We start from the raw sequence: 19,653 nt of genomic DNA, 5'->3' as shown, positions 1-19,653 counted from the left end.
TCCCAGCAGATATCAGGAAAATTAAAGTCACCCATGAGAATCAGGGCATGCGATCTAGTAGCTTCCGCGAGCTGCCGGAAGAAAGCCTCATCTACCTCATCCCCCTGGTCCGGTGGTCTATAGCAGACTCCCACCACTACATCACTCTTGTTGCTCACACTTCTAAACTTAATCCAGACAGGCAGAAATGTCCCAATAGCTTGTGGCTGCTGAGGAGTCACCCACACTTCTGAAAACCTGATCCATCAGGCTGAGCCCTGGCAACTCAATGCACTGAGACCCTGGGAGACAGAGGCTGATGGAAAGTGGGCTCCTGCTCATTCCACTGATTTGGGGAGCCCTCCCTGGCTTTTCTTTAAGGGGACTACAAATGGGAGGCAGTGGGATGGAAGGGAAGAGAAGGAACACAAAAAGATGATGGATGGAGGTGTATAGGGATGGATAGGTAGATAGGCCTGTAGAATAGGGTGGAATGGATGGCTGGGCCTGGAGACTGGGGTGGGGTGGGTGACAGAGGGTAGATGAATGGATAAGTGTGCATGGGATGGGAGAGAGAGAGATGCATGGGATGGGATGGGTAAATAGATGGGGGGTTGCATGAGATGGAACGGGAAGGACAGACAGCTACCTCAGCGATTTCCTTGTACTTGCCATCCATGGAGGTGCGCAGGTCGACAGGGAAGTGCTTCAGGCAATGCAGAGTCCCGGGCAGGGAGTGGGCAGACTGCAGCGCTCGAGGCCCCAGCCCACCATGGATCTCTGTGGAAACACAGTTCAGACCAGTCAGCCAGGGAAGGGAGAGTGTGGGCTTCACGGCCCAGCGAGCAGCAGACGCCAGCCACACAAAGGGGCAGACTTTGGTCAGAGTTAAAAAAAAAAAAGGGTGGGGTGGGGTGGAGGAAAAATACACTTAACAATGGGGGGGAAAGCACCGACCCCGGAGTTAGCACAGTGCAGATCAGCGAGGAGGGTCTCTGTGTCTGTAACGCGCCTGCCACAGAGGGGTCCCAGCCGCAGCTCCTAAGCACTACTGTAATAATAGATAAACGATAGTGCTACAACCCTGCCCGGCTCCCCTAGGTCCTTTGCCTGCTGTCACTGCAATCTGTCGGTGTAAAGTAGGGTTCCCTACCCATCACCGTGGCATCTGGGCACCTTCCACATCAAATCAACAGCACCAGCAAAGCCCCTAGCAGATGCCATGGAGTCTCTGGCACGCCTCCCTATTTTGGGGTAACAGCTTGGCTGGAGTAAGGATGGGATTTTATTTCTTTGTTTCACGGTTTGGTTTTGTTTCTTTGCTGGGGTGGATGGGGGAGGGGAGGAGGCATCTGGGTCAATGTGGGGCAATAACAATGGTACTACCCTTCACTTCCTTAGCTTTTTCAGGCCTCAATGCGCTTCACAGCCACACAGAGGGTGAGAAAGAGAGAGAGGGAGGTGTCATCCTCATTTTACAGCTCGGGAAACTGAGGCATGGAGTGACTTGCTCCAGATCATGGCAGCAAAGGAGAACCCAGGAGGCCTGATTCCTAGTACCTCACTCTGACCTCCCGCATGAGGCTGCAATTCAGACATTTAAAGCATCCAGGCTGAGGTGTGTGAGTGAGCAACAAAGCACCCAGAAATATCTCAGTACATGCTGTCCCCGGCCCCGTTGTCAGAGGAGCCGGTGCTTTTCCTAAAGCTGTTCCTTTCCCTCAGCAGTAAACTGCAGGACGGCTCCAGGGCACTGGATAGCTCAGAGAACTGGCAGTTCAGCCATCATGGTAATAGAGGCTATATAAAAACCTACGGCAGAGGGGTAATAGGAGAAGGAGGCTCTCGCTGCTGGACTGCTGCTCCAAATCCAGTCCAGCCTGGCAGGACTGGGACAATGTTACCTTCTAATGGCTGGGTCAGTGGCCAGCATGAAATGGGTGGTGGGTCTTAGCCCAACCCCTGGGGAGAACAGACGCCCACAGCACATTAACCAGCACTAACCGGCCCCCACCTGACAACGGTCACTGACAGGCCGCAATAGCACTCAGCACCAGGATCCCAGCATCTATTTAACCTCACAGCCCCCTTGAGCTAGTTCAGTGTCGCTCCTGTCTCACAGATGGTGAGCCCGAGGCAGAGGCTGCATTCTCCAGTGCTCAGTACAGGCCAGTGATTCCAGAGCCCAGCAGGTGCCTGGTGTCCTGAGTTCCTGTGAGGGATGGATCCTTTGGAAGCCGCTGGCTCGAGCAGAGAGGTGACTGGCCCAAGATCACACAGGGACTCCGTGGCAGAGGCAGGAATAGGGCCTAGGGCCAGACCACTGCCAAACCCACCAGATCATCTAACATCTCCCAGAGAGGCCAGGAACTGAGCAGCACGCTGAGAGCGAAGTCTCCTCTCTTCCCTACAGCTGGTCCCACCAGGTCAGTTTAGATGTCGTGGAGGACGAAGCTTGCCCTGTGCTTCTGTTTTGGACCTTCAGGCTCCAGGGCTGTTGAGCCGGCACTGAGCTCACTGCAAGGGTCTCTGGAGAGAATGAGAGCGTAACAAGAACAACCTGGTCTCTGTTCTGCTACCCAGGACAGGCCCGGGGAGAGAACTCTCTCCTGTCTCAGCCTGTCCGAATGAATATAAACCCAGCAGTCAGCTCCCACACCAGGGAAAAGCAGACACCGAACCACAGAGAAACCTGAGGGTCTGTTTTAATGGGTGAACTGGCTAAAACTCGCCGGCCTTGGGATTTCATGGGAACAGGAGTCACCTCCCTGTGTCCTGGGCTGAGACAGTGCAGCCACCTCTAGCTCCCACTCCACACGCAGAGGGGGCAGTGCAGAGGAAAGCTATAAACAGTTCCAGACAGGAAGGTTTTCCCACCCATCCCCCTACATCTAATCTACCGCCCTGTGTTAATTAGCCAGGTGCACTGCTGCTAGGCAGTGGATGCTGAGCTCCCTCGGCTAATGGGCTGATCTCATGGAGCAAACTCTAAATTCCTTGAACATGAAGGTGCCATGCAGCACAGGGAGAAGGAAGGGATAATACTAGTGCAGCAGCAGCTTCCTCACGCCACTTGGAGTCACATGCCCACCTGCAAAAGGCAGAAGGACCATCACACAACAGAGTAAGGAAAACAGCACAGTCTCCCCAAGGAAAGGAATGGGAACCCCATCGCCTGAGACTGGCCAGAGCCCGGCCGGAGAGGCTGTCCCAGGTTCCCCTCATGGAGCCTCCTCTTTCTTTCCAGTCTCTCACTAGAGGGGCAGACACAGCCTGGCCTCTGGCAGGGAGAGAAGTGTATTACCTCTTTTCCACCCTCCCCTGAGACCCTCCTGACTGCTGAGGCAGTTCTGCCATTCTCCCTGTGGCCAGTGAGGTGTAGGTGGGGGGAGCAAGGGAGATGGGAGACAGCTACTGTTCTACTCTACCCAGCCCTCAGCTGATCCACTCCAGCACCTGCCTCTGCTCAGAGCTTCCCCAAACAGCAGCACAAAATGGCCCTGATTCTCCCCCTGCATAGGACTCTGAAGGGCAGCCATGGAACTGACTAAAGTCTTGTTAATTTCACTCTGAGGCTGGTAGGCAAAGTTCTGAGCAGGGGCAGAGAAGCTGGAGCTGTCGGCCTCTGTCCGTGCATCCACGTTCCACTCAAGGGGGGTTCGTTCCATAGCTAGAAATAATACACACACTATAAATGAAAGCTTAAATTCTACAGAAGTTGGTTTCTCCTCCAAGCTCTCTGGGGAAACTCCTACTCGCTGCTGAGGCGCGGACTAATTTGATCTCCAGCGCTGCTGGGGAGCGGCTGAAAGGATATTTAACTGCTAAACAGAGAAGATGGATGGGAGGGAGTTAAGAAAAAAAGGGGGCACAATATGCAGAACTGTGCAAGGAGAGATGCTGCCACTGGGAAGAGATTCCCGCCCCGCCCCTGTCATAGAACCATAGAATCTCAGGGTTGGAAGAGACCTCAGGAGGTCATCAAGTCCAACGCCCTGCTCAAAGCAGGACCAATCCCCAATTTTTGCCCCAGATTCCTAAATGGCCCCCCCAAGGATTGAACTCACAACCCTGGGTTTAGCAGGCCAATGTTCAAAGCACTAAGCTATCCCTCCCCCTGCAAACAGAGGAATCCACACCTGGGGGGGTGTGGGGGGGGGTGCGCTGTGTCCCGAGGGCAACATCTTTCAGATAAGAAATGAAGCTGAAACCCTGGCTGCCTGGAGCTCCATTGTCCTTCCCCCCTTCTCAGTTTCAACTCTTTTTCATTTCCTGTCCTCAGCGGCTGTGACATTGCCCTGCACCGGAAACGGCTGCTTTGAGCCACCCAACAGGTGGCTGCATTGCAGCGGCATGGGCGGGGGGGTGGGGGTGGGCAATTCTTGTTTATACCTCATGTCAAGTGCTGTGGGGTCCTTGGGGACGGAAGGTGCTATTAGCATGCAGTAGCCAGCTTCCCCCTGGGCTACCAGCTCAGTGTGTCTCGCTCCTAAGCCAGGGACACTTCCTACCCCTCTTAACTATCCAGTGGGTTTTGAAACCACTGCACTGATTTAGCAGGTCTGGGTGGCGAGAGGAGGATCGGTTTAATCCCTTTGAAGTTACTCAGCTTCTGAGATCACCGCTCTGGATATAAGTCAGGGCTCATTGGGAAACTAGGCTCTCTCATGCCAAAAGGCTGAGCCCTTAGACCCATTAACCCCTTTATATCTGGACTTTGCTTCATAGCCAGATTATCGCTCAATGGGGGTGTATTTGTGCATGGGGCGGCCCTGGAGATGCCCCTTTTGGGCTCCTGAAAGGGTTAAATCAGACCTCCAACCCAGAGTGCTCCCCGGGCTTTAGCTCAGTGCTGGCCAGGGTGGGTGAGGGGTGTTTGCAAAGGACCCCACTGGAGTTCTCCTTTCAGGCCCCATGGCCAACCCTGGCACTGGCTGAAAGGAAAAGCTCCTCTTCCAGCTGTCAATGGCTTCACGTGTCTCCTAATGGTCTCCATGCACAGCACGCACCATCAATTCATTCGGTGAACCAGTTGGTGCTGGGCAGCCACAGTGGGGCCAGCCCCAAGGACAGGGCTTGGCTAATGCAAGCCAACGAGTGCCAGGCTCTCCTGACTCCTGGCAACCCCTGGCTCTGCCCCCCAGGGCAATGGCACGTGGACAGTGCCTGCGTTAGGTTGCGAGCACGCACTTGGGAAGCCCAGAGAGAGCAAACATGTCGTTAGCTAATGAGTGTGCCACTGGGCCAGGTAGGGGCTGCAGCTCAGAGAGCCTCCAGGCAAGGGTCTCCAGATCCACTGGACTCCTTCAAATCTCCACCATCAGTCTTTGGGGATCCCAAATCCTAGTGCATCCGCCTCGCCTGGGAGGCTCTGCAGTGTTGCAGCAGAGCCTCAGCTGTGTCAGCAACCCAAACTCCTTCCCCCTCAGCCCCCCGCCACCGCTCCAAACACACCTGAATGCTCCTGCACTGCTCCCCGCACCCAGTCCTGCCCTATGCAGCTGCATCTCCCCACCCGCGCTCCCCTCTCCCAGCCTCCATCTTGGCGGGGGTTGGGGTGGTGAGAGAAGCTGCCTTTGCTGAGCACCCCCATGGTCCTTCAGCCCTCACGGCTGCGGGGCGCAGGCCACCCCCAGCACAGACCTACTCCACGCAAGAAGCTCCTGGCTTCCAGCAGCCAATGCAGCTGGGTCTGTCGGCTGTTGCTTGCTCGACCCCCGCCCCTTGGGAAGGATGGGCTGCCCCCACCACCCTTCAAAAATAATTGTCCCGCTCCAGAAGCCTGGTACCACCCATGCAATGACACTGAACAGAGCCTCTCCCCCACATGGGACTTACCGCCCCTGCAAATACCCCACTCCTAGACCCCAGCCCCCCACCCGCACTCCTTTGCCTACATGGCTGGCTCTGCTAGAAGGGCTTCCTCCCCAGCATCCACAGCACAGTGCCCCAGCAGGGCTTCATCTCCCATCCCTCCTCACACCTGGTACCCCCCAAAACCTGCAGGCTCCTCTGCTCAGACACAATCCAGAGCTGCGACATCAGGGCCTCTCTGAGCCACTGCTTCCCAGCAGAGCATCCCATCGCCTCCTACCTGAGCACGGCTCATGGGGGACAGCCCCCAGGGGGGCCGATCAGGCGCGGCTGCAGCAAGCGCGGGCCCCGGGGGGAGCCTTGCGCAGACAAGGGGCATGGGCTGGACACGGCTCCGGCCACGGCTGCAGCCGGCGTTTCACAGCCTCCTCCGTGCAGCTGCAATCCCACAGGATTCCAGCTCTGAAGCCGGCTTGGGCTGTACCAAACGTAGCCACGCGCCGGGGGGCGGAGACCAGAAATATTTCAGCCCCGTACAAGAGGCAGACAAAGCCCTGAGACATTGTCTCCCAAGGCGGCGGAAGCACTGGGTTGCGAACTGGGCACAGAGCCAGCACGCGTGGCCTGGCTCACCCACGAAGCAGCATCGATACCCAAGGATCCCTCCTGCCAGCGCCAAGGTTGCTGCCCTGAGCCCACAGCGCCAGCTTAGCCCATCTCCAGCCTGGCAGCACCCAGCGCTGGAGCATCTGGCTCAGCCTGTGCGGCTCTGTGTCCCAGCTTGGCCAAGGCTACCCAGGCGGGAGGGCCGGGCCGGGCCGGGCTGGGCCTGGGGCACAAGAACATGCTACCTCAGCACAGGCTCACTTGCCGGCCAGTGGTGGGCGTGCAACTCACAGAACGATCTGACCCCCAAACCCTATCCTGTAGCCAGAGCAAAGAGCCAGGAGTCCTGACTCCCACACCCTTGCTCTGATGCACTAGACCCCACTCCTCTCCCAGAGCTGGGAACAGAACCCAGGAGTCCTGGCTCCCAGCCCGCCCCACTCTAACCACTAGACTCCACTTCCGTCCTTGGGCTGGGGTCGAACCCAGGAGTCCTGACTCCCATCCTCCCTGCTCTGACCATTAGATCCTCCTACCTGCCCAGAGCTGGGAACAGAACCCAGGAGTCCTGGCTCCCAGCCCCGACCCCGCTCTCACCATTTCCTCCCAAGTCAGAACAAGGCAAAGTCTGACCTCACTGGCTTCCCCTAGCCCCCAGGGGCTTGGAGTTACTGAGGGAGGCAGTGAACAAGCCAAGGGCAGGGCTAGCGTTAGGAGAGGAGATTAAGTCTCACTCTGGTTGTATGGTTTAATGCTCTCCCTGTAGGGCTGAGGCCCAGTAGCTGACGGGGGTGGGGGCTACTGCTGGGTGAGGCTGGCTACCAGGGCTAGCTCTTGGTGCTGCAGCCACCTACCAATGAAACACTCACACGGACCTAGAAGGAGCAGCAGCTGCTGCCTCCCTCCCTGCGGAGGGAATGGACGTGCCCAGCCCACACTTCGCTCTGTCCCCGAGATGTAAAGCTACAGAGGAGCTAGGGACAGGCCTTTTATTACATAGCTCCCTGCTCCCCAGCAGCTGGGCTGGACTCCAGCCTAGGGCGGCATCTTCCCTTCCGGATGGCGAGAGGGAGGCCTTGGGGCGCCCCGATGACACAGCACTCCACCACTGCCTGCTCCCAACACCTGGCAACAGCTCCTAAACCCGGCTGGACCCCCCCCCCACATGTTACAGCCAGGGAAGAACGGAGGCTCAGCTCCGGGGGCAGGGGATGCGAAGCACCTGGACTTCAGCTGATGGGAGTCTCAGGTGCTCAGCATTTGGCTCTAATTTAGCATCTTTTGGTCCAAGCAGGGGGCAGGGGATTGGTGAGAAGTGGCTGGGCTGGGATCGGATGAGCCACCCAATATCTAGGGTAAGGAAATATCAGGACAGATTCATCCTTTGCTCTCTGCACCCCGAGTGGGCTCTGAACAGCCTAGATCAGGCTGCGCTTGGCCTCAGGCCCTGCCTTTAGATTTGTCCTTCAAGCATGCCGCTACTTGCTTATTAACAAGACAGGGAGGGGAGACAGCCAGGGCTGGGAGAGCAACAGCCAGCAATAGTGGTGAGGGAGGCAGGGCAGCCATGCCAAGATACTGCCCTCAGGTGAGGAGGACCCAGAGCTGGGACGTCAGGTGCCACTGGTTCCCAACAGAGCATCCCATCGCCTCCTACCTGAGCACGGCTCACGGGGGACAGCCCCCGGGGGGCTGATCAGGCGCGGCTGCAGCAAGCACCCCTGGCAATGACATCATCATTTTGTGCAAAAAGATGTTATTAAAATAATACACTGCCCTTCTCTTACCTACTGCAAGGCTCTCACACGGCTTCATAAACATTCATTCATTGCAGTCCACACTGGGAGGTAGGCAAGTCACTGAACACATGGGGAAACTGAGGTACACATGTCAGAGAGAATGGGCAGCCCTGAGGAAGCACCAGCTGGGACAGCCCCAGGCTCAGCACCTGTGAGGTGAGATTATTGCCTCACATCCTGGCAAACAAGTCTGGCCATCGGCACTGGGGTGCAAGCAATGAGTCACAGACAGGAGTTCCCCCTCCCCACCCTGGACCCTGGCAGCCACGCCCCAGCTCCAGCCATGGCTTCACAGAACAAACACAGGTCTGGGGGGACCCTGGTAGCTGGAAGCAGGTGGCAGCCACTGCTAACACAGCTCCCCTGATACATTTGGGGTGTCCATCTGGGGATACCATAAAGGGCCCAGGTGTTCCAGGGAGTGAACACCTGAGTTGCAGGTGTTCATCTTTTGTGACAATCGGGCCCCTTTCCAGTGATTCCAGTTGGGCTCCCAGCTCCTGAGGCCCTCCGGACCCAGCGCCAGCGTTTGGAGCCCTGGCTGGGACCACATCGCTGCAACTGCGGCCTCGGATCCGCTCCCAGATGGCTGGTTTATCTCCATGCAGGGATTAAGGACAACAGCTTCTGTCCCCGGAGATGGAACAGGCTGGTGCTGAGAAGCAGCCTGCCTGGAGCCTAGCCAAGGGGCCGTAGCACATCACCACCAAAGGGGCGCACCATAAATCCTACGCCTCTCTGCTGCACCTGGAGCCCTCGGTCACCAGCTCCTCCCTCTCACTCCAGCCTAAATAGAATCATAGAATATCAGGGTTGGAAGGGACCTCAGGAGATCATCTAGTCCAACCCCCTGCATAGGCTCAAACTCTGCTCCCATTCTGCCCCTGTTAGCGTCCCTGAGCCAAGCCTGTCTCCTTATGAGAGTCACCTTGGGGCACCCTCCAAACCCTCTTTTCCAGGAGGGTTTCCCCGATGGGAGATGCCCACTCTCCCTCCCCAACCCAGTCCCCCTGGGCTATTCCCCTCTTCCTCTCTCAGCAGATTCTTTCGCTGGCCTCCGGGCCCAGCTGGCAGGGGTCCCCAGCTCAGGAGCTTGCAGCACACACGCAAAACCACTCCTGCAAAGAGAGTGGGGAAGGAGCCCCGTTATGCAACCCGGCTGCAACCTCCTGCTGCAGCCCCTTGCACAAGGTCAGGTTCCTCAAATGATGCTCTGCAGCGCTCCGGCTCAGGGAGGGCTGTGCAGACAGAATGGTCCCCTTCCTGCCTCCTACCCATGCTACAGTTGACACTGTGCTAGCAACAACCAGGAAGGCTCCATGTATATTTTGCCTTTCTACAGGGTCTTTCAGCCAGTGGTCTCATAGCCCTTTCCAAAGAAGAGCCAGTGTAGCCATCCCCATGGCACAGATGAGGACACTGAGGCCCAGAGGAGGGATGTGACTTGCTCAACATCCCAGTGAGTCAGTGGCAGAGCCAGGGGCATTCCCAACTCCCAATCCTGTGCTCGGGCCACTCCAGCTGGTATCAGCCATCAAGGGGAAGAGGGTTTGCATATAACCACATGGAGCGTCTGGCCTCCCCTGTTCCAGAAGGAAAGTCTCCGGGTCCTTGCAGAGCCCTTAGCTTTCGAGAGGTCTCATAGCCATGCACAGATCAAGTTTCAGCCAGGCTGCTAGATCCTGAAGCTACAGGCTGGAGTAAGGGGGAGTGGGGTGTCATGTGGTGGAAGGGACCCCAGAGATCTCTCCATCAGAAGGTGGGACCCAGTAGGAAGAGAGGCTAGGCTGGAATTCCCATAATTTTTGACTGCGCAAGGTGGGAACATTGAAGGGTGGGATGGAGATTTCCATTTAGGTGCCAATGTTTGAAAACTGATCCCAGAGACTGAATCCTGCCTTGCTTCAGATAAGGACTGCGGGGTGGGGGTGGGCAGCTGTGAACCATTGTAGCTGTCACAGCTGCGGGGGAGAATATCCAACAATCCCCCCAATCCTAAAAGAGCTAAAATCTAGTCCCCTGTCAGCCATTGCCCCTGACACCTTTGATTTGTAACAGTCCAAATCCTACACAGCTAATTACCCCTCCCCTTCCCATTCCATCCCATGGGTGGCTAGGCCATAGGAGACTATCCTGGAGCAGGGAAGCCTGAGGGGTCTTTTCCAGCCCTTGAGTCAGTGGAAAATCACTGGCCAAGTAAATGGCTGCAAGCGGAACTCAAGTGTGATTATTAAACTTTCACTGCCCACTTTACAAACAAACCAGGACCTGACCCCAGGTCTTAATGTTCTGTCTCCCTTTGGCAGCCTTGCAAGTAGCATTGGCAGACAGACTCTTTTTTTTCATTTTCTAATTGTTTTCTTCCTCGATGATGTCATCACTGGGAGGTAGGCAAGTCACTGAGAAACTGAGGCAAAGATGAGTGACTCGCCCAGTCACACCGCAAGCCAGTGACAGAGCCAGGAGTCCTGGATTCCAGTTCCTTGTTACTAACTGTGGGGTTGCACTGCCTAAGTAGCTACTAACATGCCCTCCTGCCAGGGAGAAAAACTTTCTAACACAGAAGCGTAGCAATAGGCCAATCAAGTCAACAGGCTTATTGTACCAGAGCAAGTTCACCACAGGCCTTTCAGTAGGGTCCCCATGCACCGTGTGTGCAGGGTGTGGGATTCCCCCACAGGCCGATCTGGGATAGCTTGAAGTGCCTGTGAGGGGTTTATGGGACACTTTAAAGCATCTCTGCAGCATTCGGGTATCACAGGATTCGACTAGACCACTCCCTATCCACTAGTAGTCACAAGACCATCCACCCAATTATTCCCACTTCCCTTGTGCCATCATTTACATCAGTTCAACACAAGTGTGAATCAGAACAGTAATGTTCTACACCCAGTGTCTGCATGAGCTGTAGAGCGACAGAGAATCAGGTCCCGGGGTTCAACTCCTGGCACTGCTCCAAACTACCTGTGTGTCCTGGGATGAATCGCTTCCCTGTGCCTCAGTTTCCCTACCAGGTAAACAAGGGGACAGTGCTACTTGCCTACGATTCGCATAGTGCTTTGAGAGCTGCGGCTGAGAAATTAATAAGTGCTAAGTGTTCTTATGACTACAGGATCCAAGTCCCAGAAACCCCAGGACATCTTCTCATGAAGGCTTCCCATCGGCACCTTTAACCCAAGCTGGCGAGCAGGTAGCTGTGATATTAGCGTGCTCCTGCTCTTGGGAGCCCACGCTTTCTAGAGCGCTGGCAGCATCTGATTAACAGTTCCTGGAATAATTACCATCCAGCGGGGTTTGCTCACTGAGAATGCGGCAAAGAATTCTCTACTAATCCAGGCTGTGTCAGTAACCAATGGCCTTAACCCTTCATAAAATGCCTTAGAATCCTAGAATCTCAGGGTTGGAAGGGACCTCAGGAGGTCACCTAGTCCAACCCCCTGCTCAAAGCAGGACCAATCCCCCACTGAGGCCTAAGGCATTGTACACCTCGAAGGGCAGTCATTGTCCTAGAGTGAAAGCTGGCATCTCTGACCAATAGGCAGCAGTTTAGCTCCTGGCCCCCCTCATGCACTCCCTGCTGCCTATCACCCCCTCTCACCCGCCCCGCCTCAGATCTCATGCTGGGAAGCAGCAGTGGCAGTGAAGGGAGGGGAGGTGGATGGAATCTGGCAAGGAGCAATGCTTGCCAGAGACTGCACTATGGCAGGAGGGTGGCAGGGAAGGGATCTCAGGGGAGCACAGGGAGGAAGCAGGACAAGGAGAGGCTCAGATTTAGGGTCCTGAAGGGTGAATTGGCACCGAGAAACCTGTAATTAAGAACAACCACAAATGTGGGGCTCGAGCCCACCATCTGCTCAGCAGAAACCAGCAGACTCCCTGGGCCTGGCACAAACCCACATTTCCCCAGGCTGGGGTGGGCGTAGGGGCAGAGTCTAGGCAGCAGGTGACATAGCTCTGCTGCTGCGTCCTCGGGGAGCGGGGGCCACCCATCCACGCAATGCATGGGAACAGACAGCGCCTAGGCACTGACTCTCCAGGAACCTGCCAGCAAATATTAAATAGGCGCCCCAAAGACCTGGGTCAGCCATCAGCCCTTACCCCATCTCCTCAGTTACCCTGGAGCTCATGTGACTTCTGCCCAAGCCCAGCATCCCTGGGCTGCAGGTCTCAGCTTCACACCGAGGCGCAGCCAAGCTGGAATCTCCTCTAAGGGTGTGTCTACACTGCAATTAGACACCCGCAGCTGGCCTGTGCCAGCTGACTCTTGACCCGCAGGGCTCAGGCTAAGGGGCTGTTTAACTGTAGTGTAGACACAGGACCACTTCACAGGGTCCTAGAGTCCGGACTCCAGCCCAAACCTGAACATCTACAGCCCCACAAGCCCGAGTCAGCTCCCTGTCTGCAGGATGCCTCCCACAGTCCAGGGGACTGCAGAACCCACCTCAGCTGTCTGCATGAGGCAAAGTGTGTCCTTGGCAGTAGGCTCTCACCAGCATGAGCTTCCTCACAGCAGTGCCCTGTCCATACTGGCTCTGAGTCCCAGAACCAGCTGCATCACAGATATGCTGATTTCACCACCTTCCTCACACCCTAGAGGGATGGTGCAACCCAGTGACTCTTCCTCTGCTGGAATCCTGTCTGCCTTGTCCTCCTCCTCCTCTAGTCAGCCTCTCCACTCCCCTGGCCCAGGTGGCTCTGTCTCGTGGGAGCCGTGCAGGTTCTGTAACCTGACCTCCCCATGCGAAGGAGCGCACAGCGGGGAAAGCAGTGACGTGCCTCACCAAGCACTGTCGGGCTGCGGCTTGCCAGGCATATCACTAAGGAGGTTGCTACCCATTTCAGGAATTATAATTACAGGCAAGAAAAACAAGGTATTGATCCACACGCAGAATTACACACATCTCTATCCCCATGCGGCCAGGGCAATCAGCACATACACACACGCCCATACACACAGACACAGGTTAGCATCAGGGTGTCCATCTGACACAGCCATATGAATACACGCTCCCCCAAAGACATAGCATGCTGATCAGCATCAGCTGGGCTTCTAGGCGCAATGGTAACAGATGATAAAATAAATGAATAAGAATAATGTGTCCATGCAACACAGCACCATGAGGGCACAACACAACACTCACTTGCAGATTAGCTAGGTGCATTATGGGCTTTTCCCTCCCCGCCTGCCTCTGACACATCAGGATACCAGCTGCTTAGGCGCTCAGATACTATGGTGCCCAAGACTGACATAGGACAGTGAACTAGATGGCACAATGGCCAGATTCAGTATTAAGCTGGATTTCATCTAACCTAGCAAGGCATTTGCTGTGGGGCACCCACACCTGACAAGCTGGGTGCAAGGCATTCGCTGTGGGGCACCCACACCTGACAAGTTGGGTGGGTCCCTGACACCCAAAAGTGTCAGGGACCCACCCAACATTCACAGTCCCCCTAGGGGTCAAGTTTTGAAGTCTGTGCTGAAGTGGCATGATTCTCACACCGCAAGATACAAGCAGCCCCCACTGACTATAACAGGCATCACTAGTATCCTGTAGCCAGAGAACAGGACCCAGGGTTACCTGGCCTGCAGAGCTGACATCAAAGTCAGGGACCAGGTCCCCCAACATTAGAGGATGCTGCCCAAGGCCCCGCAAGCCAGGTGTGCCCAAGGCTTGGCATCTCTGCAGCAACCTGCCTTTGCAGACTGGGGGACCTGGAATACAATGGAGGGAGAATGTTGTGTGGCCCCCAAAAGTAGTGGTGGCTGTGTTCCAGGCCTCAGAGATGACCCCAAATTTTGGTTTGGTCCATATATTCTGTGCCCACAGATCCATGCCACACACACACACCCACACCCACAGACCAGACAGGGCTCACAGGGACATAACACTTGGCTCTTCCATGGCAGCTTTCAGCCCAGGATCTCAAAGCACTCGCTGAAGGCAGGCGAGGAGCATCACACCCATTTCACAAATGGGGAAACAGCCACTAACTCATTGGGGATGGCTCAAAGCTAGGAACAGAAGGAACCCAGGCACCCTGGCCCCCACCCCCCTGCTCTAACCAGGACAGCGCACTCCTGCCCAGAGCCAGGCAGGGAACCCCGGCCCCCGCTCTAACCATGACAGCGCACTCCTGCCCAGAGCCAGGCAGGGAACCCCGGTCCCCACATCCCTGCTCTAACCAGGACAGCGCACTCCTGCCCAGAGCCAGGCAGGGAACCCCGGCCCCCGCTCTAACCAGGACAGCGCACTCCTGCCCAGAGCCAGGCAGGGAACCCCGGTCCCCACATCCCTGCTCTAACCAGGACAGCGCACTCCTGCCCAGAGCCAGGCAGGGAACCCCGGCCCCCGCTCTAACCAGGACAGCGCACTCCTGCCCAGAGCCAGGCAGGGAACCCCGGCCCCCGCTCTAACCAGGACAGCGCACTCCTGCCCAGAGCCAGGCAGGGAACCCCGGCCCCCGCTCTAACCAGGACAGCGCACTCCTGCCCAGAGCCAGGCAGGGAACCCCGGCCCCCGCTCTAACCAGGACAGCGCACTCCTGCCCAGAGCCAGGCAGGGAACCCCGGCCCCCGCTCTAACCAGGACAGCGCACTCCTGCCCAGAGCCAGGCAGGGAACCCCGGCCCCCGCTCTAACCAGGACAGCGCACTCCTGCCCAGAGCCAGGCAGGGAACCCCGGCCCCCAGCCCCCGCTCTAACCAGGACAGCGCACTCCTGCCCAGAGCCAGGCAGGGAACCCCGGCCCCCAGCCCCCGCTCTAACCAGGACAGCGCACTCCTGCCCAGAGCCAGGCAGGGAACCCCGGCCCCCGCTCTAACCAGGATAGCGCACTCCTGCCCAGAGCCAGGCAGGGAACCCCGGCCCCCGCTCTAACCAGGACAGCGCACTCCTGCCCAGAGCCAGGCAGGGAACCCCGGCCCCCGCTCTAACCAGGACAGCGCACTCCTGCCCAGAGCCAGGCAGGGAACCCCGGCCCCCGCTCTAACCAGGACAGCGCACTCCTGCCCAGAGCCAGGCAGGGAACCCCGGCCCCCACTCTAACCAGGACAGCGCACTCCTGCCCAGAGCCAGGCAGGGAACCCCGGCCCCCGCTCTAACCATGACAGTGCACTCCTGCCCAGAGCCAGGCAGGGAACCCCGGTCCCCACATCCCTGCTCTAACCATGACAGCGCACTCCTGCCCAGAGCCAGGCAGGGAACCCCGGTCCCCACATCCCTGCTCTAACCAGGACAGCGCACTCCTGCCCAGAGCCAGGCAGGGAACCCCGGCCCCCGCTCTAACCAGGACAGCGCACTCCTGCCCAGAGCCAGGCAGGGAACCCCGGCCCCCGCTCTAACCAGGACAGCGCACTCCTGCCCAGAGCCAGGCAGGGAACACGACACGACAGTCGTGCCCCCAACACGACAGTCCCTGCCTCCTGCCCGCTCCCCCCGCAGGCGGCGCCACACGTCCACACACGTGCCCGCACAGCTCCCGGCCCCACACTCGCGCGCAAAGGGGGGTGCGGGGGTCCCCTTTTCCTCCCCGCGCCCGGATCCATCCCTGGCCTTTGCCACCGCTGCTCCCCTCCCCGCAGCGGCGCCCCCAGCCAGACGCCCACGACCACCAGATCCCCCGCGGCGGCGGCGCCCGGGCCCACACGGCCACGAGGGGAACCAGCGACCCCCGTCCGCCCGTCCCCGCGGCCCCTGGGCGAGCGGAGAGCGCCGGCCCCCCGCGCGGAACAAAGGCGGCGCCGCCCGCGGGCCTGGGGCGCCACCCGCGGGCCTGGGGCCCGGCCGGCGCTCACCTGCGGCGGCGGGGGCCTGCAGGCTGCCCCGCTTCTGGAAGGGGGGCTTGCCCCGGGGGGCCGCGGCGCCCGCCGACATTCCGCTTCCGTGCGCGGCCGGCGAGGCGGAGCTGCGGAGCCGGCGGCGGCTCTTCCTGCCGCGGCGCCCCAGAGCTTGCGCGGCCCGCTCGCCCCTCCCCTGGCTGATGATTGATGCGGCGAGCTCGGGGCTGGAGCGAAACCCGCGCGCCGGCAGGCCCCGGCGGCCGAGAAGCGGCGCCCGCCTGCTCCCAGGGGAGGTGCATGGTCTGGGGCAATGCCTGGATGGAGATGGGGTCAGTGCTGCTGGAACTAGGGGTGCCGAAGTGGAAATAACAGACACCAAATACATGGTTTCCAGGGTTTCCATCGGCAGCACCCCCCACTGCAAAAAAGCTCCAGCGCCCCTGGGGGGCTCCCCCGCAGCTTCCCCACCCAGGCCTGTCTGATCACAGCTGTTTCCAGGCCCGCTGAGCCCCGGGGTCCCTGTAGCCGTCTCTGGGCTTGGCCAGGGCCAGCAGCTTCAGAGGAGAGGAGAAAGAACTCTGCAATGGGCACTTGTGGAATATGGGGGCTCCTGGCACCCCACCCCACCCTGGTGCCTGCCCACCTCCACAAACACATGCCTCAGGGGTGTATCTTTGCCCTAGGTGGCACTTACAGGCAGATAGTCACATCCACACTGAGACAGGGATTGGAGCAGGAGAGGAGTCATCCAGGCCCCCCTGCCAGGGGTCTCCCCACAGAACAGTATATTTCCTCTGAGGATCCTGGCGTGCCCCACAGCCATTGCGCTTTCCAACCCACCCTGATAGACTCCATTCCCTGGGGACGCAGAGGGGTCACACACAGCAGTGCATCGGCATCAGAGCCAGAATCGGAACCCAGTCGTCCTGCCACCTCCACCCCTTGTGCTAACCACGGAGTCACACTCCCACCCTGACCTGCAGGACAGGCAAAGATTTACACCGCTTTATGTTCTGCTTTCCCCAAAGGGTATTTTCAGAGGGCGTCAGCCCCGTCCCACACATTCTGCTCCAAGCAGTGCTAGAACAAGAGTCATGAAAAGGGGATCCACTGTGGAATAGGAACAGAACAGCTGGGACAGGTCCTCCCCACCTGCGTCATCATCAGTAAAAATACTCTGGAAAAGGCAGCATGGCCTAGTGGAGAGAGCACTGGACTAGGAATTCTCTTGCTGACTCTGCCACTGGGTGACCATGGGCAACACTTCACCCATTTCTGCCTCGGTTTCCCCCCCTTTGCCTGTCATATCTATTTAGACCAGAGGTCCCCCAAGTGTGTGGCACGCTCCCCTAAGGGGGTGCAGAGGAATGTCTGGGGGAGCGCAGTGGGACCCAGGCCAGCCCCCACAAGGGTGGGGGGGGGAGTGACACCCATCCCCTCTCCACCCCCAGCTGTGCTCCAGTCCCGCTCCCAGCTGCGTCCCCGGCTCCCAGCCCTGCTCCGGCCCTGGCCCTGGCCCTAGCCTCAGTGAGGCTCCGTTGACGGTCCTGCACCAGCCCCCAGTCTCACCACTGGCCGCAGCTCCATTCTGGGGCTGAGGCTGAGGGCAAGGCCAGGAGTGGAGCTGCGCCCGGCCACAGGCCCCACTGCCAGCCCCCAGCCACAGCCCCACTCCAGCCCTAGACCCACCCCCAGCTGCAGCCTCCTCCCTTCCTGGAGCTGCGGCCCCACTGGCTCCAGGGGTGGGTGGGTGTGGACAGGAGGGTGTGATCCTTAAAAGTTTGGGGACTGACTTCGACTGTCGGCTCTTTGGGGCAAGGACTGTCTGTTGCTGTGTGTGCCACCCCTGGCACCACCTGTCATACCGACATGCCCAGGCAGGTATAGTACCCCGGGTCTGACCATCCTCTGGCTATTTCACCGAAGGGGGTTGGGTGCCGAGCACTGGCTGATTTCTGGGGTATTGCAGGATATTTGTACGGGAGAGTTTTAGAGCATGTAACCTGCAGGGTGCTGGGTTTCAGGCCTGTCAAAATGAAACTTGTCACCTGAGGCGAGGCAGGTCCCACTCAATCAACACTGAGAACAATGGACATCAGGGGAGCCAGCCCTGTGTTTACTGTCTGGACCAGGTGCAAGCTTGAAGATTTACAGAGACAAAAGAACCCCAAGAAATGTCTCTGAACAGGGGACCTCTGGGGGAAGAGCCAGTCTGTAACTGTGCTGGAGATGAAGAGCCCCAGTAGTTATCCATTATGGAGGAGACACTCTGCCAGCCGGAGCATCTTATGAAAGGCGGATCTCAGCTTTGTGAACCGAACAAGCACTCAGCTTTGGTTGAGGAATACCTTATTCCAGAAAAGAGACTTGTTAGTTGTTAATACATGTGGGCTGTAGACTGCATGTTACCTTTCCTTTGACATCGTGTGTCCTTTTATTTGAATCTTTAACTCAAGCTCCGTTAAATAAACCTGTTTGGTTCTAGAATAGCCACATCTCAGTGCTGTGAGCTAAGGAGAGCAGGGAGCTGAGGGGAGGCTGGGGAACCAGGTGCAGGGCATCCAGGGAGCAGTGGATGGGTGTGCCTTGCGGGTGTCCAGAAGGCAAAGGAACCAGGCTCTCAAGTAACAGTGGGATATGTTAATTGGTAGCCCGCGGACAGAGGGGGGCTCAGGGCGCCCAGAGCCCACTGCTTGCGGTACCAGTAGCCAGCAGAACTGGGAGATTTTCCCCTGGTGGGCACAGACAAGGCCCTCGCCCTCTGTAAGCAGAGGGGGGTGATTTGCCCCAGACACCTCAGGTCACCCCAAAAAGCATCACCCTGCCCTAACAGAAACAACAATAAAAGGAAGAATCTGGCGCTCTGCCTAGATGCTGATTCTGGCTCCAGCCTGGGGCTTGGAGATTTCGCAACAGCCGGTTGCGTCACCTTTGGCTCGGGGAATTGCCAGCAGCTGGGCTCTGCTCAGCTCCTCTGGGAGCCTTGGTGCCCCGGGGGGAAATGTTTCTATTTGCACATTTCTTCACCGCGCCTTGTGCCGAGCCCCGCGCAGGGGCGGAGTCGGCCGGGGGAGCAGGGAGCAAGGAGCCCCTGCGATGTGAAGGGCCATTTCCAAGCCGCGGCGGATCGTTCCCAGCGAGGTGTGATCGAGGAGCCGGAAACGTGACCCAGACCCGCGGGTACTGGGCAGCCCCCCTGCCCCGGGGCAGAGCTCGGCCCCCTCGGCGGCGCGCCATGGCCCTGCCGGGCGGGCGGAGGGCAGCGCCTGGGCTGAGACACGCCCCCGGCCTTAGCGCCTCTGTTCTCGCCGGGGGGGGCTGAGACCAGGCCCCCCCCCCGCCGCCGCGTGTCCGCGCACAAGCGAGGCGGAAAGACGAAGAGGAACCGAACGATCCGCCAGGAGCCGAGCACCGGATCTTCCGCCGGGGGGGCCGACCGCAGCCCCCCCCGGCTGCAAAGCCGCCGCGGGAGGGGCGAACAGCAGCGGCCGGCTGGGGGAGGGAGGCTCGACGGCGGGAGGGGGAAGGGGGCCCGGAGCGGAGCGGAGCGGAGTCCAGCGGGGGGAGCGCGGTGGACACTGGTACAGAAGCCCCCAGCCCCTCGCCCTGCCCGAGGCCATGATCCTGCCCTGTCGCCGCCGGGGGCCGGAGGCTAGCGGGGTCAGGCTGGCTGGGA

At 58.6% G+C, this 19,653-nt stretch overlaps 1 protein-coding gene across 1 annotated transcript in view; it reads right to left on the bottom strand.

Moving 5' to 3' along the window:
- The window catches only part of AMPD2 (adenosine monophosphate deaminase 2), a 41,140-nt gene extending 24,985 nt beyond the window's left edge, over positions 1-16,155 (bottom strand). Inside the window, exons 1-2 of the mRNA XM_084611038.1 lie at positions 15,993-16,155; positions 629-759 (exon numbers count right to left, since the gene is read on the bottom strand). Of these exons, the coding sequence (XP_084467164.1) occupies positions 629-759; positions 15,993-16,071 (210 nt within the window). The 5' untranslated portion in view covers positions 16,072-16,155. The remainder of the gene's footprint in view (positions 1-628; positions 760-15,992) is intronic.
- Between the last annotated feature and the right edge of the window lie 3,498 nt (positions 16,156-19,653).

This window comes from Lepidochelys olivacea, assembly GCF_965140295.1.
Source record: "Lepidochelys olivacea isolate rLepOli2 genome assembly, chromosome: 21".
Classification (NCBI taxonomy): domain Eukaryota; kingdom Metazoa; phylum Chordata; order Testudines; family Cheloniidae; genus Lepidochelys; species Lepidochelys olivacea.
This window is presented reverse-complemented; position numbering and strand designations above follow the sequence as displayed.